This window comes from Taeniopygia guttata, chromosome 5 (assembly GCF_048771995.1).
Source record: "Taeniopygia guttata chromosome 5, bTaeGut7.mat, whole genome shotgun sequence".
In the NCBI taxonomy this organism is placed as follows: domain Eukaryota; kingdom Metazoa; phylum Chordata; class Aves; order Passeriformes; family Estrildidae; genus Taeniopygia; species Taeniopygia guttata.
The window spans coordinates 32,260,238-32,278,599 of NC_133030.1; the positions used below are offsets into that span (position 1 = coordinate 32,260,238).

Sequence of the window (18,362 nt, forward strand, 5' to 3'; positions counted from 1 at the left end):
AGACAACAGCCATGAAAAGACAGAACATAGCCCACAAAGATCAGTTTGCAGTTAGTCTTGGATCTGTACCTTGCAGACAAATTCATCCCCTGAAGAATAAAAAAGCTTTTCAGACAAAGCATTATGCTTATACTTTCATTAACATCATTATTATCTTTAAAATTTGAGGTCCCCTACTCTTCCCCTCACCTTACAAGATCTTCCCTAGAAACACCTAGCTCTCTTCCATCCATCCCTGTGCTACCTTCTAAAACAGAGCAGAATTAAAAGATTCACAGTCGAATCATTCACATGTCATCAATGGCTTTTAGAGCTGAAAACTAAGTCCAGAGCTATTGAGCTCACAGACATAAACATCTCCTTATAAACCATCATTACCTTGGTTAAACAATTTCTCTCCTAGAAATCACAAGGATAATTGCTTATATCTTATAAAGGCTGAATGTTCAATATGAACCACATATATACATAAGACAGATTTTATCTGCCCCAGAGACTACACTCTGCACTATGCACTGTGTATTTTTTTAAATGAAAAACTGCTAGTTCTCTATTACCATATTTCAACACCAACACCATTCAATGATCCAGACCAGTTCCCTGCTTCTTAGCTTCCACCTGTGCTCACTGAAAGCCCCTGTGGTGAAGCAGCACTCAAAGAGAGCTTGTATTAAAAGGTTCCAGTATGATTTTGAGGAGAAAAAGGATCCAAAGAACACATTGTTTGATGAGATCATCAGCTCCCGAGAGCAGTATTTTTCTACTAGAGATGGCAGTCTGATGCTCTTTATCCACTGTGGATCTTCCAGAGATTGTGTCTGAATGCTGGGCTCTGTGTTCAGATAATTGCAAGTTCATTACTACTGCAGGAGGTCTTTAAATACAATATCAGGTTGTCACTGCTTCTGGGAAGGGAGATGATGAAATAGTAAATACTAGGAGGGCCAAAAAACAGCAAAAACAAAGTGACTTTAGGCAGTGAAAACAGTGATGGGTTCATTCTTATGCTAATAGCAACAAACCATTAATACAAGGTGTAAAAGCAAGCCTCTCAGGTAAGTTGAACTGTAAAACAAAGCATGCTGTTTCAAAACATCTAGTACTGCCAGAACAAAGGCCTAAATACAGAGCTATTGTTTTAAATTTAAAAACCAAGCTTTACAATAAGCAGACACTAAAAAATCAAACTGATTTTTGAGACCACGTGCACAATAGTTTGGTTGCAAGCACAAATACTTTCACCACAAGATATTATAGTATTGCTATGGTTTTGTTTTAAGCAGTAGCAGCATGACTTGAAGCACAGAAAATTTACTGGGAAACACTGAAGGATCACAGTACCTACAGTTAACGGTTAAAATCCCTTTAATCACCTTTGTCTTTAAACAAGGCCTGAAAGTCAAGCTATATCACTCAATCTATTTGAAGCTTTAATGCAAGAGAAGCATTAAATAATTTTTATTTAGAAGTACACACTGCATTTGGTGTATTACAGATTGGGAATCAGTCATATTTATGCAATTATCTGTTCCCCAGCCAGTGTACTTAAATTACAAACAATCATATCAGCAATATCTGCTACAATTCAATGTGAATCCAAAGCATATATAAAAAGTACAGAGGCAATACACATTCCTTAGACCGTGATTGCCAATGAATCTCACCAGTTGTTTCTTGTTAAAAAGAGAACTTGAAATTAATGAGAGGAGGGCATCAATCCAAATTGTTAAATTAAAATGTTTAGACAATTGTGAGGATAATTCATAAAATCATTTGTAGTTTCAGCCTTGCCTGGGAGGTGCATTGGAACCAATACCCATTTCAGTGGCTGTCACAGAAGCCAATTCAGCAGAGATGCTATAAAAACATCTGATGATATGAGTATCATATCAGAGAAAATGAGGGAACCTCGCAGTACAAGGATGCAAGCCAATGGAGCAAGAAAGCATTTGTATTCCCAAAAACAACAATACTTCATGTTTAATTGGCATTCCTTTAAAGGGCCTGAAAACAGGCTTTTCAATAATCACAGTGAACAATTTTACAAAACTACAACATTTTGTTGCAGTTACCACTGGTTCAGCAAGTGTTTAGAACAACAGAAACCTACTTGAAATTCCTCTAATAAATTTGAATTGAACGTCTGCAAAAAAATTGTTTGGTTTATTTTACTCTAAATTTGCTCTGAAAAAAAAAAAATCACTTGGAGAAATATGAAGACCACAATAGTTTTAAAAAATATATTTTATTAGGCAGAGATAAATTATTTTTCAATAAATTATGTACTATTTTCTCTGGCACATCTGTAGCATTTGAATAAAATCACAAGGAGCTAATTCTTCATCTACCAAAAGATTAAACTCTTCAATATTCAAAAAAGGAACTATTTTAATTTTTCCTCATAAAACTTGGCTAAAAGCTCTGACCACAGAATTTCAGCTATGATTTAGTCTCCAATTTAAACCCTAATAGTAGCTTGGAAAAAAAATGGTCCGAGACAGTGTAATGAAAATCAAATCCCCCTGGCACGCCAAAAGGAAGGAGATTTGGCTACAGAAGGTACCACCACAAGTCTTAATCCTTCTGATCAGGTACTCAAATTCCAAGTTTCCAGCCACCCTCACTGCTGGGTAAAGTAACAAAAAGACAGTAATTTAGCCCTAGCAGTCAGGAAGTAAATGCTGCATCCAGCATAGTTTTGAAGAAAACTTCTCTCAGACTTAAAATATCTGGCTAATTTGAAAATGCCAAAAGACAATCTACTTGCCAGTTATGCTCCAGTGAATTGTAAAAAAAGCAAATTAAAATTGTTAAACCCAAAAATCATTCAAATCCAAAGGAGAAAAAAAAAAAAAAGAAAAAATACCTGAAAGAGCATTAAACCAGCAGCAGCAGTAAATTGATAGCTTTCTACTAAAATTTCATCTAGCAATCCTGATGAACACTCAGAGTGCTGCCAACCTTTTAAACTACATTAGATCTCAAGACTCTTGCAAAAAAAGCTTTTTAAAATCTCTAGAACTGGGCTTTAAAAGAAAATAAGATCAGTTTCTGTATAGTTAATGGTTATCTGCCTTTTCATTTGCTGAGAAACCCCTAATAAGTGCCTTACTTGCTTTCCACACTTAGTACATAAAAGGCAAAAAAAACCAATACACAACTCTATTTTTTTTTTTGGACCCATCTAATCTTTTGAGTTATTCATCACATTTCTGGATCCTACCTAGTTATCCCTATATTATTTTTGACTTAATAGTTATGTATCAGTCATCAACCAAGACCAAGGCACAGGTGGAAGGGCTTGCAATTCTGGTTTCATCCACTACATGTCTTGTACAGATGTCAACATCTCCCTCCCTTGGTGAGATCTCCCACTGAAGACAACTGCACCAGGCAGGTCCTTTCACTTTTAACCAAAATATATTAGAATAAAAAATTCACATTCAGAAGCTTTTTTCCAGAAGAAAACTGAAAAGTGCAATATTGCCTTTCCTGGTGCTATGCTTTTCATTTACATTCAGATAAAATCTTTGAATATACTCATTCCCCCTCAACTAACTTTAAATACAATAGTACGTAGGAACTATGACTACTCTTAAAATACAGTTTATCAACAGTTGCTCATGTTTTCTTATATTTAAAAGCTAAATATTCTAAGAAAACACTGGGGGGGGGGGGGGGGATATTAAAATTGAGTATTGTGATAACTAACCAGGCTAAGAAGTGTACAAAATATATAGCTCTGGAAAATTAGGCACTTGCATTAACTTCCTGTAGAGCATTATTTTATATCATCTCAGGAAAATTGTATTTGACATCCATACTTTGAGATCAATTGCTTGCAGAGCTTACTTTTTAATTAAAATTAAAACAAAACAAAACCAACATAAAACTTAAAGGTCAGCTAAACTCCCACCATGTTAACCACTGCTTTTCCCCAGATCTCCCTCTAGAGCAATGCCAAGAACATGGCAATCAGCAAGCCTGAATTCTATGACTGCTCTAGAGCCATTCTACATGGTCTTAGGGTGAGAACACATCAGCCAGACTGCACTGATTGCTGAATGACAGCTCCATTTAGGATTGAGAACAAAGACAAATATTTATGACACTTATCAGCAGCCTTGTAAATTAACCATGTGGCTCTTAGGACCCACATCCACTTATTCTTTTTAGCAGAAAAAAAAAGTTCATATTCAATATTCTAAATACTTGGGCATCACTCCTGAGCCAGTCACAAGATCAAGGACAAATCATCATATCACTGAAAAGACACATTTCTGTCCTATTTCTTGCTTCTGTCTCTGCAGCAGTGGCTCTGCATTTCAACTAAAGAAACACAATTCAGAAGTTTAAGCAATGTAAGCATATGAACAGCCATTCCCTGACCCCAGTGAGGAATGGTTAATGGGCCACACAGAACTCCTGGAAAGCTGCATTGCAGCTGCAAGCCAGCATCATTTCTTTTCAAACATGGACTGTGCTATTTCATCAGGTGACCACATGAATTATAATGCATAAGAAAAGACAAACCACTGGTCTGTTGATGACAAAAATATTTTTTGGAACCAAAAGCTCATCTCCTGCTGAAGGCACTACGCTCAACAGCAGCACAGTTACAAGCTCAGTATTACATGTATCATGACTACACAGACTTCCTGCTATATAGGAACAGCTCTTCTTCAAAGAAACAGAATTCAGCAAGTTGTTCCTCCCAGAATTTAAACACTTGCAGTATTCACCTTAAGTTCTTCTGACGTAAGTTTCTTATAGCAAATTAGTAACATAGCTATGCCTAGAAATGAAGAAAATCTTAATCCTGACAGATCAATTTATGTTCATGGATGCATTCTTAAACATTTTTATGGTAACCTGCATGGTGCATATTCCATTGTCTACAAAAACAAATACTCAGAATCTTTAAAAACTAATAGTCCCTCATTATATAAGAGTTCCTAGAGCAGTAACTATTTAGTCTCAACTGAGTCTCGCTTAAACTCTAGTATGTTTTAAATCACTGTTAGATTTCGTAAGTCACTTCCATCAAATTCAATCTAGCTTGATTACAGGATGTGAAAAAAAGGTATTTTCTTCATAGTAAGATTTTCATAACTTCTCATTTTTATTCCTCTACTGTGACAATCTGCCACAGTAGACAAAGAAAAGCACTTGGCAAGGCCCATTCTCATCCAAACATTTTTGTGTACTTTGTGTTTGAAGCACCGGACACAAGACAGTCCAACCTATCTGTGACTTTTGATTTCTAGGCAGAATGCTGAACTAAAGTAAAATATATTAAACAAGTTACCTCTGTGAGGGATCCACAAGGCACTCCACCATGCAGGACTCTATCCAAACCATGAAGCGTGGTGGATAAAAACGCTGAAGAAGGATTGACAGACTTCTTTAGTTTCATTTCATAAGCCTACAAAAGGAGGAAAAATATCAAAAGAAAACAAGCAAATCAGAAAAGGCTTTTTCTAAAATGGAAATAGGAAAACGGTATTTGCTTTCAACAGCCTGGTATGACTTAACACTCGACAATGAGAAAAGTACTGTTATATTCAGCTATAGTCTGCCCTTAGCTCATCACCTTTCCTTGTATTTATATTCCATTTATAGCTCACAGAGTAAATTTAAGTCTTTTTTTTCTCTGTCTTACCACAAAATTAAATAAGCCTTTAATCATGATGTGACAAAAGTTGTCTCTGCTCCTATTCAACAAGGTTTGTTTTCAGCCTGGAAAATTCCATTATCAATGTTCATTACCAATTTGCTAGCTTCAAATACATGCAGTAAAAGTCATACTAATTTTTCAATTACTAACTTTATTGCAGCATATTAGTGAATTTAAAGTTTCACAGAATTACTCCCATAATTACTATGCCTATTACACATTTGGACATGGATTATTTTTGTAAGGAATAAAAAGTGAGCTGCATTGACTGAACTGTCTGTATCCTCTCTGTTCTAAAAGACATCTTTTCATATTAATTTAAAAGAGAATCTGCACTCAGAACTGCAAGTCTGAACAATCTCATGGGGCTATAATACCTAATAAATGTACCTGTATTAACCTAAAGTGCATCAAATACCTACATTTAAAAATAAAAACATTATGCCATTGTGCAGTAAAACTAAGACACCACAAGCCTCCCAGCTAAAAAGATGAGCAACAATGTTCAGCTTTTTCCCAGATATTGTATCAAAATCAGTATCAACACAAGCACACTTACTGTCTGCATTTTGGGAGCACAAGCTCGGCTGACTTTACAAAGAAGCTTCTGTACCTCATAGTAGCTCTGTCCCGTGACTTTCATTAGCTCCAAGAGGGAAAGACATAAGAAGTCCTGAAAGATTACAGAGCAATTCAGAGAGCTCAACCGAGAAATCCAGGTGGGGACTAAACTGATGCAACCTGTCCAAAATTAATACATATTCCACAGGTTTAGCAACTCTCCCTTCAGATACTTTTACACATTGCTGTGGTCCCCTCTCAGTTGTCTCTTCTTGAAGCTGAACAGGCCCAGCTCCCTCAGTCTTTCCTTGTAGAAGAGATGTTTCAATCTCCTCTTCATCTTCAAAGCCCTTCACTGGACCTGCTCCAGGAGCTCCCTGTCTCTCTCATCCTGAGGAGCCCAGAACTGGACACAGCACTGCAGGTGAGGCTCACCAGGGCTGAGCAGAGGGGCAGGATCCCCTCCCCTGCCCTGCTGGCCGTGCTCTTCCTAATGCAGCTCAGGATCCCATGGGCCCTCCTGGCACAAGGACACACTGTTGGCTCAGGGACAGTTTGGTGTCCACCAGGACTCCAGGCCCTTCTCCACAGAGCTGCTTCAGTGACTTCCCAGCCTCCACAGGGACAGTAAGTACATAAAAGTTTAAATGTTTTAGTTAGGCATCCATCATTTTAAAGCTCTATTTTTACAAGGCAGCAGGACAGATAGCATCTGAAATGCTCCCTACTTTATAGAACGTAAAGATCCCAGTTTAATTAAAATAACACAGTCACACGCACACAAAAAAAAAAAAAAAAAAAAAAGAAAAAAAAAAGGAAAAACCAACCCACTAAAAAAACCCAAACCCACACCCAAAAAAACCCACCAATCCACAAACAAAATAACTCTTTCACCTGACAGGTGGTGATCTGATAGCGACTCAGCCTTTCACACATTTCCTGAGACAACTGTGCTCTTCTTAGTTTCTTAGCAGCCATGCTTCCCAATCTACAGGGCAGACAAAAAAACATTAAAAGATGACTTGAACGTGACTGTGTGGACAGCTCCACTAATTCCCTGCTAAAGAACACATGATGTAATGTGATATAGATTTCCCATGTAAGTCTGTGTCACATTAAACTATATTACCAGTCTGAATGCAGTTTTGTTAAATTACATCTCATATTTGACCGTGTATGAGAACATACCAGTAAGACCAGAAGTGTCAGCAATGTCTATAGGGCAGATGTTTCCGGGACATAAGAAATTTAGAAATTACACAGTGATGAGCTGAACAAGAACTCCTCATGCTATACTGTAGCAGCAAGCAATTATCTTTGGATGCCTGAATGAACTGTAGAGCAATTGCAGTAAGCGTTCAACCCTAGACTATACACTGCTGGAATACAACACTCAGTTTTAGTGACCAATGAATTCTACTGCACAAAACGCTGTCCAGCCCAGTACAATCCAAACCACACACATACAGACGCTTGACCATGTCGCTGTTTCACACGTATTATTCAGGCAACATTCCCGGTATTAATTCATACAGATACTCGGGCAGAACAAAGGTTTTTATAACGTAGTAAGCGCAAATATCGCAAATGTTTGCCATAACAGAAAACCGCTACAACTTTGCAGACGCACAACCCTCCACATCTTTACAAGATGGAAACTTTATTGCCCCATCTACAAAATTCTCCTTAAACAGGCAGGAAGCCCAAAGTTCCAGGCTCTCCCCGCCGCACCAGCCTGGGACCGGTGGATGCGCCCGCAGCCGGAGACCCGGCCCGGCCCCTCCGGCCCCTGGCAGCGAGAGCCGCGGGCACCGCGAAACCCGCTCCAGTCGCAAGCCAGCCTCACCCGCGGCAGGAGTGTCCCTGCCCCACACAAGCCAGCCTCACCCGCGGCGGGGTGTCCCCGTCCCGCCGCAAAGCCGCCCCAGCGCGGGGGTCCCGGCCGGGCCGGGCCGGGCCGGACCAGCCGCGGCAGCGGAACCGCGCACCCGGCCACTTTTCAAAGGCTGCCCGCGCTGCCGCCAATCATCGCGCAGTGCCGGCGGCCGGCGGCGCGAGGCATGCCGGGAGCGGTAGTTCCCGGGGTGTGCGGCGGTGATGATGGCGGCGCTGCCCGGGTAGTGTCCATCTGCACCGGCTCAGGCAGGACGCTGCTCTCCTTTGCGGAGACTGAGGGCCCCAGGGGCTGCTCAGTGTTCCTTCCGCCCGTGAACGTGAGCGTCCCCCCGGAGGCGGGAGCCTTGCACGGCGCTCTTGTGCTGTAATGTAGGAATTCCTTCTGTCCTCTGCATAAAAGCGTCTATAAAACCCGAACGTCTTTAGCGCGGAGAGTGCCGTGCACTCCGCCAGTTTTCAGTAAAGAATATTGGAATGACGTCCTTGGCTTCATATTTAGGGGTCACAGACACCTGGTCTGCTGCCAGCTGTGAGAGAAATGCCCCATAATGTGAATCACGGAATTCGGTTGGAAAAGAGCTCTGCGGTTATCGAGTACAACCTATGACAGAACATGACCTTGTCACACCCTGGCTCAGGGTGCCACATCCAGTCTTTCCTTAAACAGCTGCAGGGGCAGTGACTCCACCAGCTCCCTGGGCAGCCCATTGCAATGGCCAATCACTCTTGCTGCGAAGAATTTCCTCCTAACATCCAACCTAAACCTCTTCTCTATATCCTCTTGGCCTGTTGGTTACCTGGGAGGGGATGCCACACCCCACCTGGCTACAGCCTCTTTTCAGGTAGTTGTGGAGAGTGATAAGGCCCCACCATCCTTTTTGCCAGGCTAAACAACCCCAGCTCCCTCAGCTGCTCCTCACTGAACTCAAGAACCTTCACCAGCTTTGTTGCCCTTCTCTGGACACACTCCAGTACTTCCTGAATTGAGGGGTTCCGAACTGGACCTAGTACTTGAGATGTGGTTTCACCAACGCCAAATAGCGGAGAAGAATAATTTCCCTAGTCCTGCTGACCACACTGTTCCTGATATAGGGAATTTCTGAATATAACAGGGAGAAGCAGTCATCAAACATGACTGACATTAAGTCTATGAGGTGAGTTTTCCAACTCACTCTAGGTTATACTACGAAGTATTGAACTTTTTACTATATATAAGTTATCTGCATAATCCTTACAGTACTAAAAAATAACCAAACTGAAGAAAAAATGGGCCAAACTACCTTGGACATCTAACTGAGAAACTGAGCACAGGGAGCTGCATGGCTGGGCTTTTGTCTGTTCTGAAAAACAAATGCCACAGTGAAGCTGCAAACTACAGAACACTTCAGCCACTTTTCCAAATGAGCAGAACATTTGGAAACAGCAGAAGTAGCAAGAAGTTATCATAAAATGCCCAACAACCATAATGTCAAAAAAGCTCAGGGAATTAATGTTTCTTTCATACCTTGAAGGGAGCTTACATGCTCAGAGAAGTCCAGAGGATTTAAGAAGCTGGGCAAGGAGTAAGCAGCCCACACAAAAGCAGCTGAGAGCTGTAGTGAAAAGGTAGCTGAACAGGGAGAGATGGCACAGAGGAAGAGCTCCTCCTAGTGTAGTCGGCCTTTAAAAGTTGACTTGAAAAATAGGAGTCACATCTGAGAAGAGTTGTCTAAGGAAAGGGAAAATATGTGGCTGCAGTTTAGTTTCAATGTAAAAAGAAGGACATGACCATACTATAACTTGTCATGAACTACAGTTTCCTCCTCAGCACAGGGGTAGCAGAAACCCTGCCTTCCCAGCAGAGGAAAGGGGAGCATTGCCTTGATGACTTTTTTTCCCTCCCACAAACCTATCAGGGCTTTCCCTTCACCTGCAGGCCAACAGGCTTCCTTTCCAGTTTCTATACAAACAAAATACCTGTATTAAACCAGAGAACTCTTTTGGAACATTGAGCAAGGGAAGAAAATCTTACCAGTCAAGTACTTTAGAAAATTTGTGAGCAAAATCAATATAGCCAGGTGCCTCTCCTGCAAGTTCTTTGAATCTTCTCAGAAGTGCCATGACTGTTCCCCAGTCTGCTTCTCAGATATGCAGATACACCTTTAAACCTGCTGTCAAATAATTGTGCATCATCTTCTTCATGTAACTCAACAGAGAGAACATTCAGAGGATAACCAGCTTAGTCACTGCCAACATTCTCAAGCAGCAACACAACAGGCAGCATCACAGCTTCCATATGTTTGAGTAGGATAGTAGTCACTAGGGAATGAGGACACTCTGCAAACTGCTCTGCTCTGTGAACTTGGTCAAGCCCCTTGACAACACGGTGTCTGTTTTCCACCTTGGTTTTGTTTTTCCCCATTTAGTCTGCAAGCAGAGGAAGTAGTGCCAGTCCAATAGACTCATGTGTCAGGCATGATACAGCAGAGAACTGTGCTAGGCTAAGCCTTTCGCTGCTTCTGAAACTTAAAATAAGAAAGGATAAATAACGCTAAGAGATTTTTACTTTATAAGAACAGAGTTTCACCACATTAACATAAGAAGGTCATTTAAACTGGCAACACTGGAGGAAAAGTCACAGAAAGGCAGAAGTATAACAGCAATGACAAATGACAAACAAATTCTCACAGAATCAAAAGGATGTAACATCAAGCACACCAATTAAAATTGAAAAGGGAATGGTGATTAGCTGTCTAAGGGGCAAGCAGAAAGGGACAGAGTCTGATTTGAAGGGCACGTTATGAAAGACTTATCAGTTCTTACCCAAATAAATACTCAGTAGTTAATAATTCTGCAAGTCCTTAGAATTGAAAAGATAATGGTAAAATGTTTCCTTTCTGGAACAGATTCCACAGAAAAGTTTCTTCCTCAAGCTCAATACAGTCTTTTGTGAGAATTTTCAGATAATAGTCTGCATTCTGGAACATTTCAGATGAATCACATAATTGCTAACACAGTGACAGCTCACTGATACTGACTACAATCCTCAGGTTTATTACTATTTTCCAACTATCAGTTCTTGCCTTAAAATTTGCAGTGTTCCCCTATTCCTGTGAAAGAGGACTCCAAAAGAGTCCATTCCAGCAGAATACAGCAACAATTCAGACTCACAAGGGTAATTCAGATATTCAGAGCAATTCCCCACCTTATGCTTGCTGACTAGTGTCTAATTAGTCTAATATATTCCTATTCCTTGGGGTTACCTACTTGATGCTTACCACATTCTTTAATAGAAAGAAATTACCTGTGAGCTCTGGAGACTGAAACCAGTTATGCTGGCTTGCATGCTTTCCTGGGATTAAGGTCCCAAGAGGTTGCTAATAACAGTACACAAAGGAACCTCCAATGAATTATTCTGCCTGTGTCTGCCACCCCAAAGGAGTCGGAGATTTACTTCCAATCCGTTGAGGTTTCCTGAACACAAAAAAAAAAAAAAAAAAAAAAAAAAAAAAAAAAAAAAAAAAAGAAATTCAAAATATCTCTTAGGAGGCCTGCACACTGGTTGAAAAACACTTTATTTTTCATGCTGTCCACACTAGCACAGCTTTAGGAAAGCTACTTCGATTTGCTATTTTGCCAGATGCATCTGCTCCAGGGATGGGGTAGGGGAAAGGAAACCACCATTCTGTTTTTTCTAGAAGCTGCTCAGCTCTGTTGCCATTGGCTATAAAAAATTAAGAACAACAAACCTGTAAAAAAGTAACCCATCTTTTAATTTTGACTTACTCTTCCCACTACATCCCAGTCATCTGAACCATCTGTGGATTGGATAAATGCTTCTCCCCAAGCAATTAACCTTTTTCCTCCTGCTCAGGAAGGATTAAACCCAATTAATAATGAATCCTCCTCAGATATTAGTGGAGACCTGTCTGACCACACACCTTTACAGCCAGGAAAAGTAAGATTTTTTTTCTCAGAACAGGCAGAAGGCATCTCTCTGTTTTCTGCCTATTCATGCATGCTGCTGTGAATCCAGAATTATCCACAACCTCCAGAACTATTTCAGAAATATTCAATAGCAGTGTGGAGTTTTTTTTGAAAGGGAGTGTCTGTACCTCCTATCCTTTTTGCAACAAAGCAGACTGGCCACTGCAGGCAGAAGGGCAGCCCCACCTGCATATTACAGCTTTGAAAAACTCATTTGCATTTGCTTTCTGCCCAAACTACAACAAACAAATTCAGAGACTTCAGGGATTATTCCACTTTTAGCCTGGACACATCTAAGAAGATTACCCACCAAGATCAGCTTCCTACTTCATTTAGTTTTTTCTGGTTAAAGGGACAGGAAGAGCCATTCAAGTCTTTGGAGCTTTTATATTTCCCTGTTAAGTTTCTGTTAGGTGAGAAGGCCATGAACTGATACAGCAACAGCATAACAGTCCATGTGAAGTTGATGTTACAGAGCAGATCTTTGCCTGTACATGCTAAACTAAATTTACCCTCATAAAACAAACCTGACATGCTCCTGTCTTTCACCTGTGCCTTACCAGCACTCCTTTTTTACTGCCTTGTCTTTACCGTCTGTTTACTGTAGCTGCCGTGGTTGTCCCAGTAGTGATGTCTGCAATCACCAGGCCTTGCCACTCTCAACACAGATTTTCCTGCAGCTTTCCTCGAGATGCTGAGGTATAAAAAGAAGTGACAAATATCACAGCAGGGGGCTTTAGCCCTTCACAGCATCCAGCCTCTATTGAAAAGCTGCAATTAGACTAGAAAAATCAAAGCAGTGATTTTTCACAGTGACCAGTAGTGAAAGTGCACTGTGTACCCCTTGTCATCATACTCAGAGTCAGACACCATGAAATTAGCACTGATGGTGCCTGGTTTTACCAATTAGGGTAGGACATCTGTTGCTTTCAGGTACAGCCCTCACTCCATCTGTAGAGTTCTTTAGTGGAGAAAAGAGACAACAGAAACCAGTGGACTCGACTGAGGGATGAGCTTTTCTGCTCGGACAACAGCAGGAGAGAAGAACAGATCTCAGACACTCATCTCTGTGCAGTTGCCAGAAATGGGGGAAAAGGAGTCTTCACTTGTGATGTTACAGATTGATTGATCTGATAACCCATCAGCTGATGTCAACCCAGTAGTTCTTATTTCAAACAACAAACACAGAAACCAGAAAGCAAACAAAGCCTGGAACATATAATTCCTTTAATTGTTTCAGTGTGGGATGTTTGGCTTTTGCATGGTTTTCATTTTACTTATTTTTAAAGCCATTCTGAATGAGATCCCTATGGCTGGAACTACAAAGGAAACTACATCAGACATTCTCATCATTCTCCTCCAGAAGATGTTTTTTAAGCATTTCCAAAGGTGGCTGAGTGGCCTGGAAGATAGAACCTGAGCAGAGAAAGCAGAAGAATGTCTCCACTGCCGCAGTATTTGTGCCTTAGTTTTCTGCTTGCCTGTGAAAAAATGAGACATCTTCATGCCCTGCAATTGGATGTTACTCATGCTCACACACACCTACAAGGAACTCAGCAGTCTCAAGCAAGATCAAAACAGAGACCCAGTGTCCTGTGTCTTAGCACTGTTGGAGAACAGATGGAAGACATCTCATAGTGGATAATTACAGAAGATTTAACCACAGAGGAAAGAAGAGATCAGGTTAATTCTGTGGTGATTATTTTTTTACCTTGAAGCATGGCACTTCTTATCCATTTTACTGGAATGAGCACAGAGCAATAATAAATGCAAATATCACCGCAGTACTCCAGCAGTGCAAACTCAATTATTATAGAGACTATCCAGGCAAGCATGTTTGTCACTCAGTGTTTGGGTATAATGCTATAGCTATGATCACATCATCCTCACCCTACACTGACTGCCCATGACAAATTGATTTTACAGAGCCATAGCTATTTTTTAAATAAATCACTGCAGCAAATTGTATTAAATTAACTATGCAGCAAATTAGGCCTATACTTAATTGAAGTAAAATAGGACATTTGTACAGCAAGAAGCTGAATACATCTTTTGCAGCTGAACAGCTGAAACTGTTTTGCTGAGCCAGGGTCCTATTAATTGTCTAATAACTGAACTTTTATTTCAGTGGTCTTTAGGACAGAGGCTTATAAATCTGCATGAAGCATCAGAGTCCAATCCAGTTCAGCCATTGAAGGAATATTTTCCTGGACCTGAGTTTTCACACCAAAGAGGGAAAGGGTATGAAATGAGAACACTCTCAGCCTTGCAAAATAAAATGCACCATAAGGAAAGGTGCCACTGAGCTGACAGAAGATGGAGATATCCTGGATTCATCACTGACTTTCATCAGCTGTGCTGTCACGGCATCAGTAGGGACAGGTGTATCCTGGGCTGTGTGACTCAACAGCCGTATGGTACCAAACATTTGATTGAACTGGCTCTCATTCGGCTCCCACTGGGAGCTGCGTGTTTCCCTGACCTCACAGTGGGAACTCGCCAAGTCACATACAAAGGCCAAATTACTTTTAAACCCTCTGATTTGAGCTGGCTTCATTTTAGGGCTTCCAGCTTGAAATACTTTCCTCCCCGGGGGTGCACAGCTGACATACTTCTAACTGGAGCCAGCTGAAGAGAATCGGGAGAGAAATGTCCCAGACTGGTAACACTTGAGTCACTCTAAATCTATGGTCACTTTTCAAATATCTAGGCTTGAATGATAAGATCAGGAATATAGACAAGTCATCACAGCTGGGGAATGGTAAGATGAGCAAGATGACTTGTTTGTCTTAACTCTCAGTGTTATGTTTAAAATATGTCAGCATTGAAATATATTACTCGACTTCCTTCTTACATTTGTGAGGATTCAGAATGAGGTCAGTGAAGTGAATAAAGTTACAGTAAATCAGGCTAAAAACAGAAGCAGAAGTTTGGGTATTAAAAACACGGACCATAAACACACAGTTTTGATTGTTTCTTTCTCTGCCTTTAATCTCACTGGGACCAAAGAAGCTGGGAGGATGAATGAATGTCAGATGTGAAGAAAATCTTTGAGCTTTCAATTTCCAATTATAAACCAGGACTAGAATAGTAAAAAGCAGCAGAGGTCAGAAATGAGATAGAGTGGGGAAAAAAAAGCAGCATTCACCCTCTTATTCCAGGGATAATGGTTTCAATATGCTGTGTATGAAAAGAGACACTGGGAGAGAAAATCCAGAAAAAGCAGAACGTTTTACAGGGCAAGAGAGGGATACTTTAATTGTACTAGACCTATGTATGGTTCACTCTGAGGCTTTGTAGCTGTAATTCTGCCATCAGTCTTTTACCTAAACTCACCAGAGTGAGTTCCCAGGCCCTGCTTTGGGAAGAGTCAGAAGATGAAGAATAATTCTGGAAACATCCAGAAACCAGAAATCAAGTCTCCATCCCAGCATAACCAAGAAGGGCCGATGTTTGATTTCTGTTAGATTAAGCTTTTGGCTGGAGATTAAGCACTGCTGTGGGTTAGCTGCTGATCCTTACTGGATAGTTTGCCTTTCTATCTGCCAGAAATACCTTGAGTAACACACTGGCTTTTTTTGTGCAGTATGTCAACAATTGAAATAAACACATAATATAAAAACTATGTATTTTAAATGAAATTAAAAAAAAATAGGTTGGCATGGGCAGGAATTCTCACAGTTTTTCCTCCCCACTGCTAATTTCTTCTGCTTACAAGTGCTTCCATTCCTCCTTCTGCCTGTTCAAAACTTGAAGAAAAAAAGAAAATTGCTGACACCAATTCAGCCATGAAAAGTGTGGATATTGAGTCACTCCAAGAAGAGAAAGGCTTTCTTCTTATACACCAAGATGGGAAGACTGATGACTTGGTAAAATGAAATTTATTATTTACATTCCACCTCGGAAACACTTCCTGACATTTACTATTTCTAGCACTATTAACCTCTGTGCATGAGGTTGGGGGGAACATAGTGGGGCAGTTCATGTTTTTAGGCCAGCAGCACTGCAAAGCCAAACTGATGCCCTACATGGCTCTGCAGGTTTTGGAGGGCACTTGCTAAAACCAGTTCCTTTCTCTTGTGCAGATTTTAGCACTTGAGGTAAATCCTGGTTTCCTTGGTTAATAGCCTTTCCTTAGTAAAACATGGAAATTTGAAGCAGCTTTGTCTGAGGCAGGATTTAGTAATAAGTGAGATCCATGTTCCCTTTGGTTCTTATCTAATTTAAAGATTTCACCATTCAGTGAGCATAAAACATTCCCTCTGTGATTTAGTAGCATTTTACACACATGCAAGCATGAGACACAGAATAACAAAGAAGTTAGTCCAGACTAAGGATACTACCTTTTCCTATTTTTCAGGAACCAGTTGCAGTACAGCCCATGTCTGTGCTGGTGCATGCTTTTGTCTTGCAAGCGGCTGGGCTGCACAGGAATTCCCTGTTGGGAGTGTCCAGCTCCAGCACCTGCCAGAACCTGGGTAAGTACCACCTGTCTGTGCTGGGCCAGGCTGGTCCCAGAGGCTACTGAGCACTCCGGCTATGAGCTTGCACCCTGGACTGCTTGTATCTACAACTCAGGTATTTCAGGACTGGGTTTTAGAGGAGCTGTGTCAAGGTTTGGATTGCTAAATCGCATGTCACTTCTTATTCTCGTAGGGCTTGCTCAGTCTTAATCCTTCAATATACAAAGCAGATAAAGTAACAGTCATGCAGGATTGGGAGTAGGAGGAGGGAGCTTCTTTGTAAAACCTCATTAAAACATCTCTGTCTCAGTCTGTACAGTGAGAACCCCATGAGAGCTTTCATTGCATCTTTGGACATAATTTTCTCCCTTGCATGGTCTTCTGAGCTGGCCAGCTAATGATTTCCTTGGCCAAGATATCTGCATTTCAAAGACACCATACTGTGACAAAATGCCCATTTCTGCCTGCCATTATAGAAGCAGACAGTTTTCCCACACAGAAATAAACTTTTGACAGTTCAATGAGTAACTGCTGCTCCTCTGCTCAGGCTCAGCCTCAATACTTGGGCTGCAAGGTGGGGCAGCAATAGGGATATTTGATCAATGCTATTGTTATAATAAAAACTATCCCTGAGAGAGCTGTAGGTAGAATATCTCTTGGGAGCACCATTTCCTGCTGACTCCATACAGAAGGCTTGGCAGAATGCCCTGTGCTTTTCAGATATTTTTTTCTGGTAACAAAAAAATCCTCCAGCAGGGCTGTAGAACCAGGCCCCTAAAGCCCTTGACCCTGAGTGTATAATCTCCCTGGAGACTCAATGCACATGAAGAAACATAATCTTCTTGAAGCATCTGCTGTCTGTATTGTGTTAAAATATGACTGGGATGCAACTGTCAAATCTCCAGCTCACTCATTGCAGAATCCTTTACTGGGTAATAAAAAACGCAATCTCTCTCTATTGCTTTAAGGAGAGGTATTTTCTCGTGGCTGCAACCTGAGAGGTTTCTGTATCCAGCAGACATTTCATGTGCTTTTGTGTCCTGGGAAGGTAATGGCACACAGCAGATGGGAAACGGAGCTGTTTCATGAGGTCACGGTCATGGGCATCACGTGCAAATCCTTTGCCCACTGGGACCTTGTGGCGCATGAGCTGTGCTGGGAAGCTGTGCTGGGAAGCTGTGCTGGGGAAGAGCTTTCCTGCTTGCACAGTGACAACTGGCAAGGAGGCCTGGGAGGACAGTCTTGGCAAATGGATCAGTCTGACAGATCAGCTTTCCCTCTGGGCCTGAAAGGGAAGGAGAGATGTTTCCTTTCATAGAGGACACGGAGAAAAGGGGTGTCTCCTGTTTTTTAGATTTCTTTATGTATTTTTCTGAGCCGGTTGAGGAGTTGATCTCTGCCCTGAAGACATAGGTGTAGGGTGCTTTATCTGTAGAACTAGCAAGGAAAGAACAATCAATATGGCTTGCCAATGATACTCATATCTGCTCTTGTTTCAGTTTTCTGTATTTTTTTTTCAACACTGTAAACTCATCTCCTTGACAGCTGCCCTGCCCTTGCTCTCAGTCTCGGTCTTCCCTTCCCCCACTTCTCCCTTTAATGCTGGTGTCCTCATTTCCTCTTTTGTACATATGACCCTTTCACTATGCAGGGATTAGTATCTCACTCATAAATATGTGAAATAGATACATAGCTGATTTAATTTGCTGGGTTTTGTAGGGCTAGTGAGACAGACTGGCATGGGGAGAAGGGTATTTTCTAGAAGGTCAGCTGACGAAAGCATCTTGGGAGCAGGATGA

The 18,362-nt window shown here is 41.1% G+C and overlaps 1 protein-coding gene across 8 annotated transcripts in view; it reads right to left on the reverse strand.

The window, feature by feature from the left end:
* Positions 1 to 18,362, reverse strand: part of RAD51B (RAD51 paralog B) — a 424,230-nt gene that overhangs the window by 377,802 nt on the left and 28,066 nt on the right. For all 8 annotated transcript variants that reach the window (XR_012056345.1, XR_012056346.1, XR_012056347.1 and 5 more), the window contains exons 2-4: positions 7,133 to 7,226; positions 6,237 to 6,350; positions 5,309 to 5,425 (exon numbers count right to left, since the gene is read on the reverse strand). Coding sequence is in view for 4 of the 8 variants with exons in the window: in XM_072930101.1 (XP_072786202.1) it covers positions 5,309 to 5,425; positions 6,237 to 6,350; positions 7,133 to 7,216 (315 nt within the window). In the remaining 4 variants the exon portion in view is untranslated. The remainder of the gene's footprint in view (positions 1 to 5,308; positions 5,426 to 6,236; positions 6,351 to 7,132; positions 7,227 to 18,362) is intronic.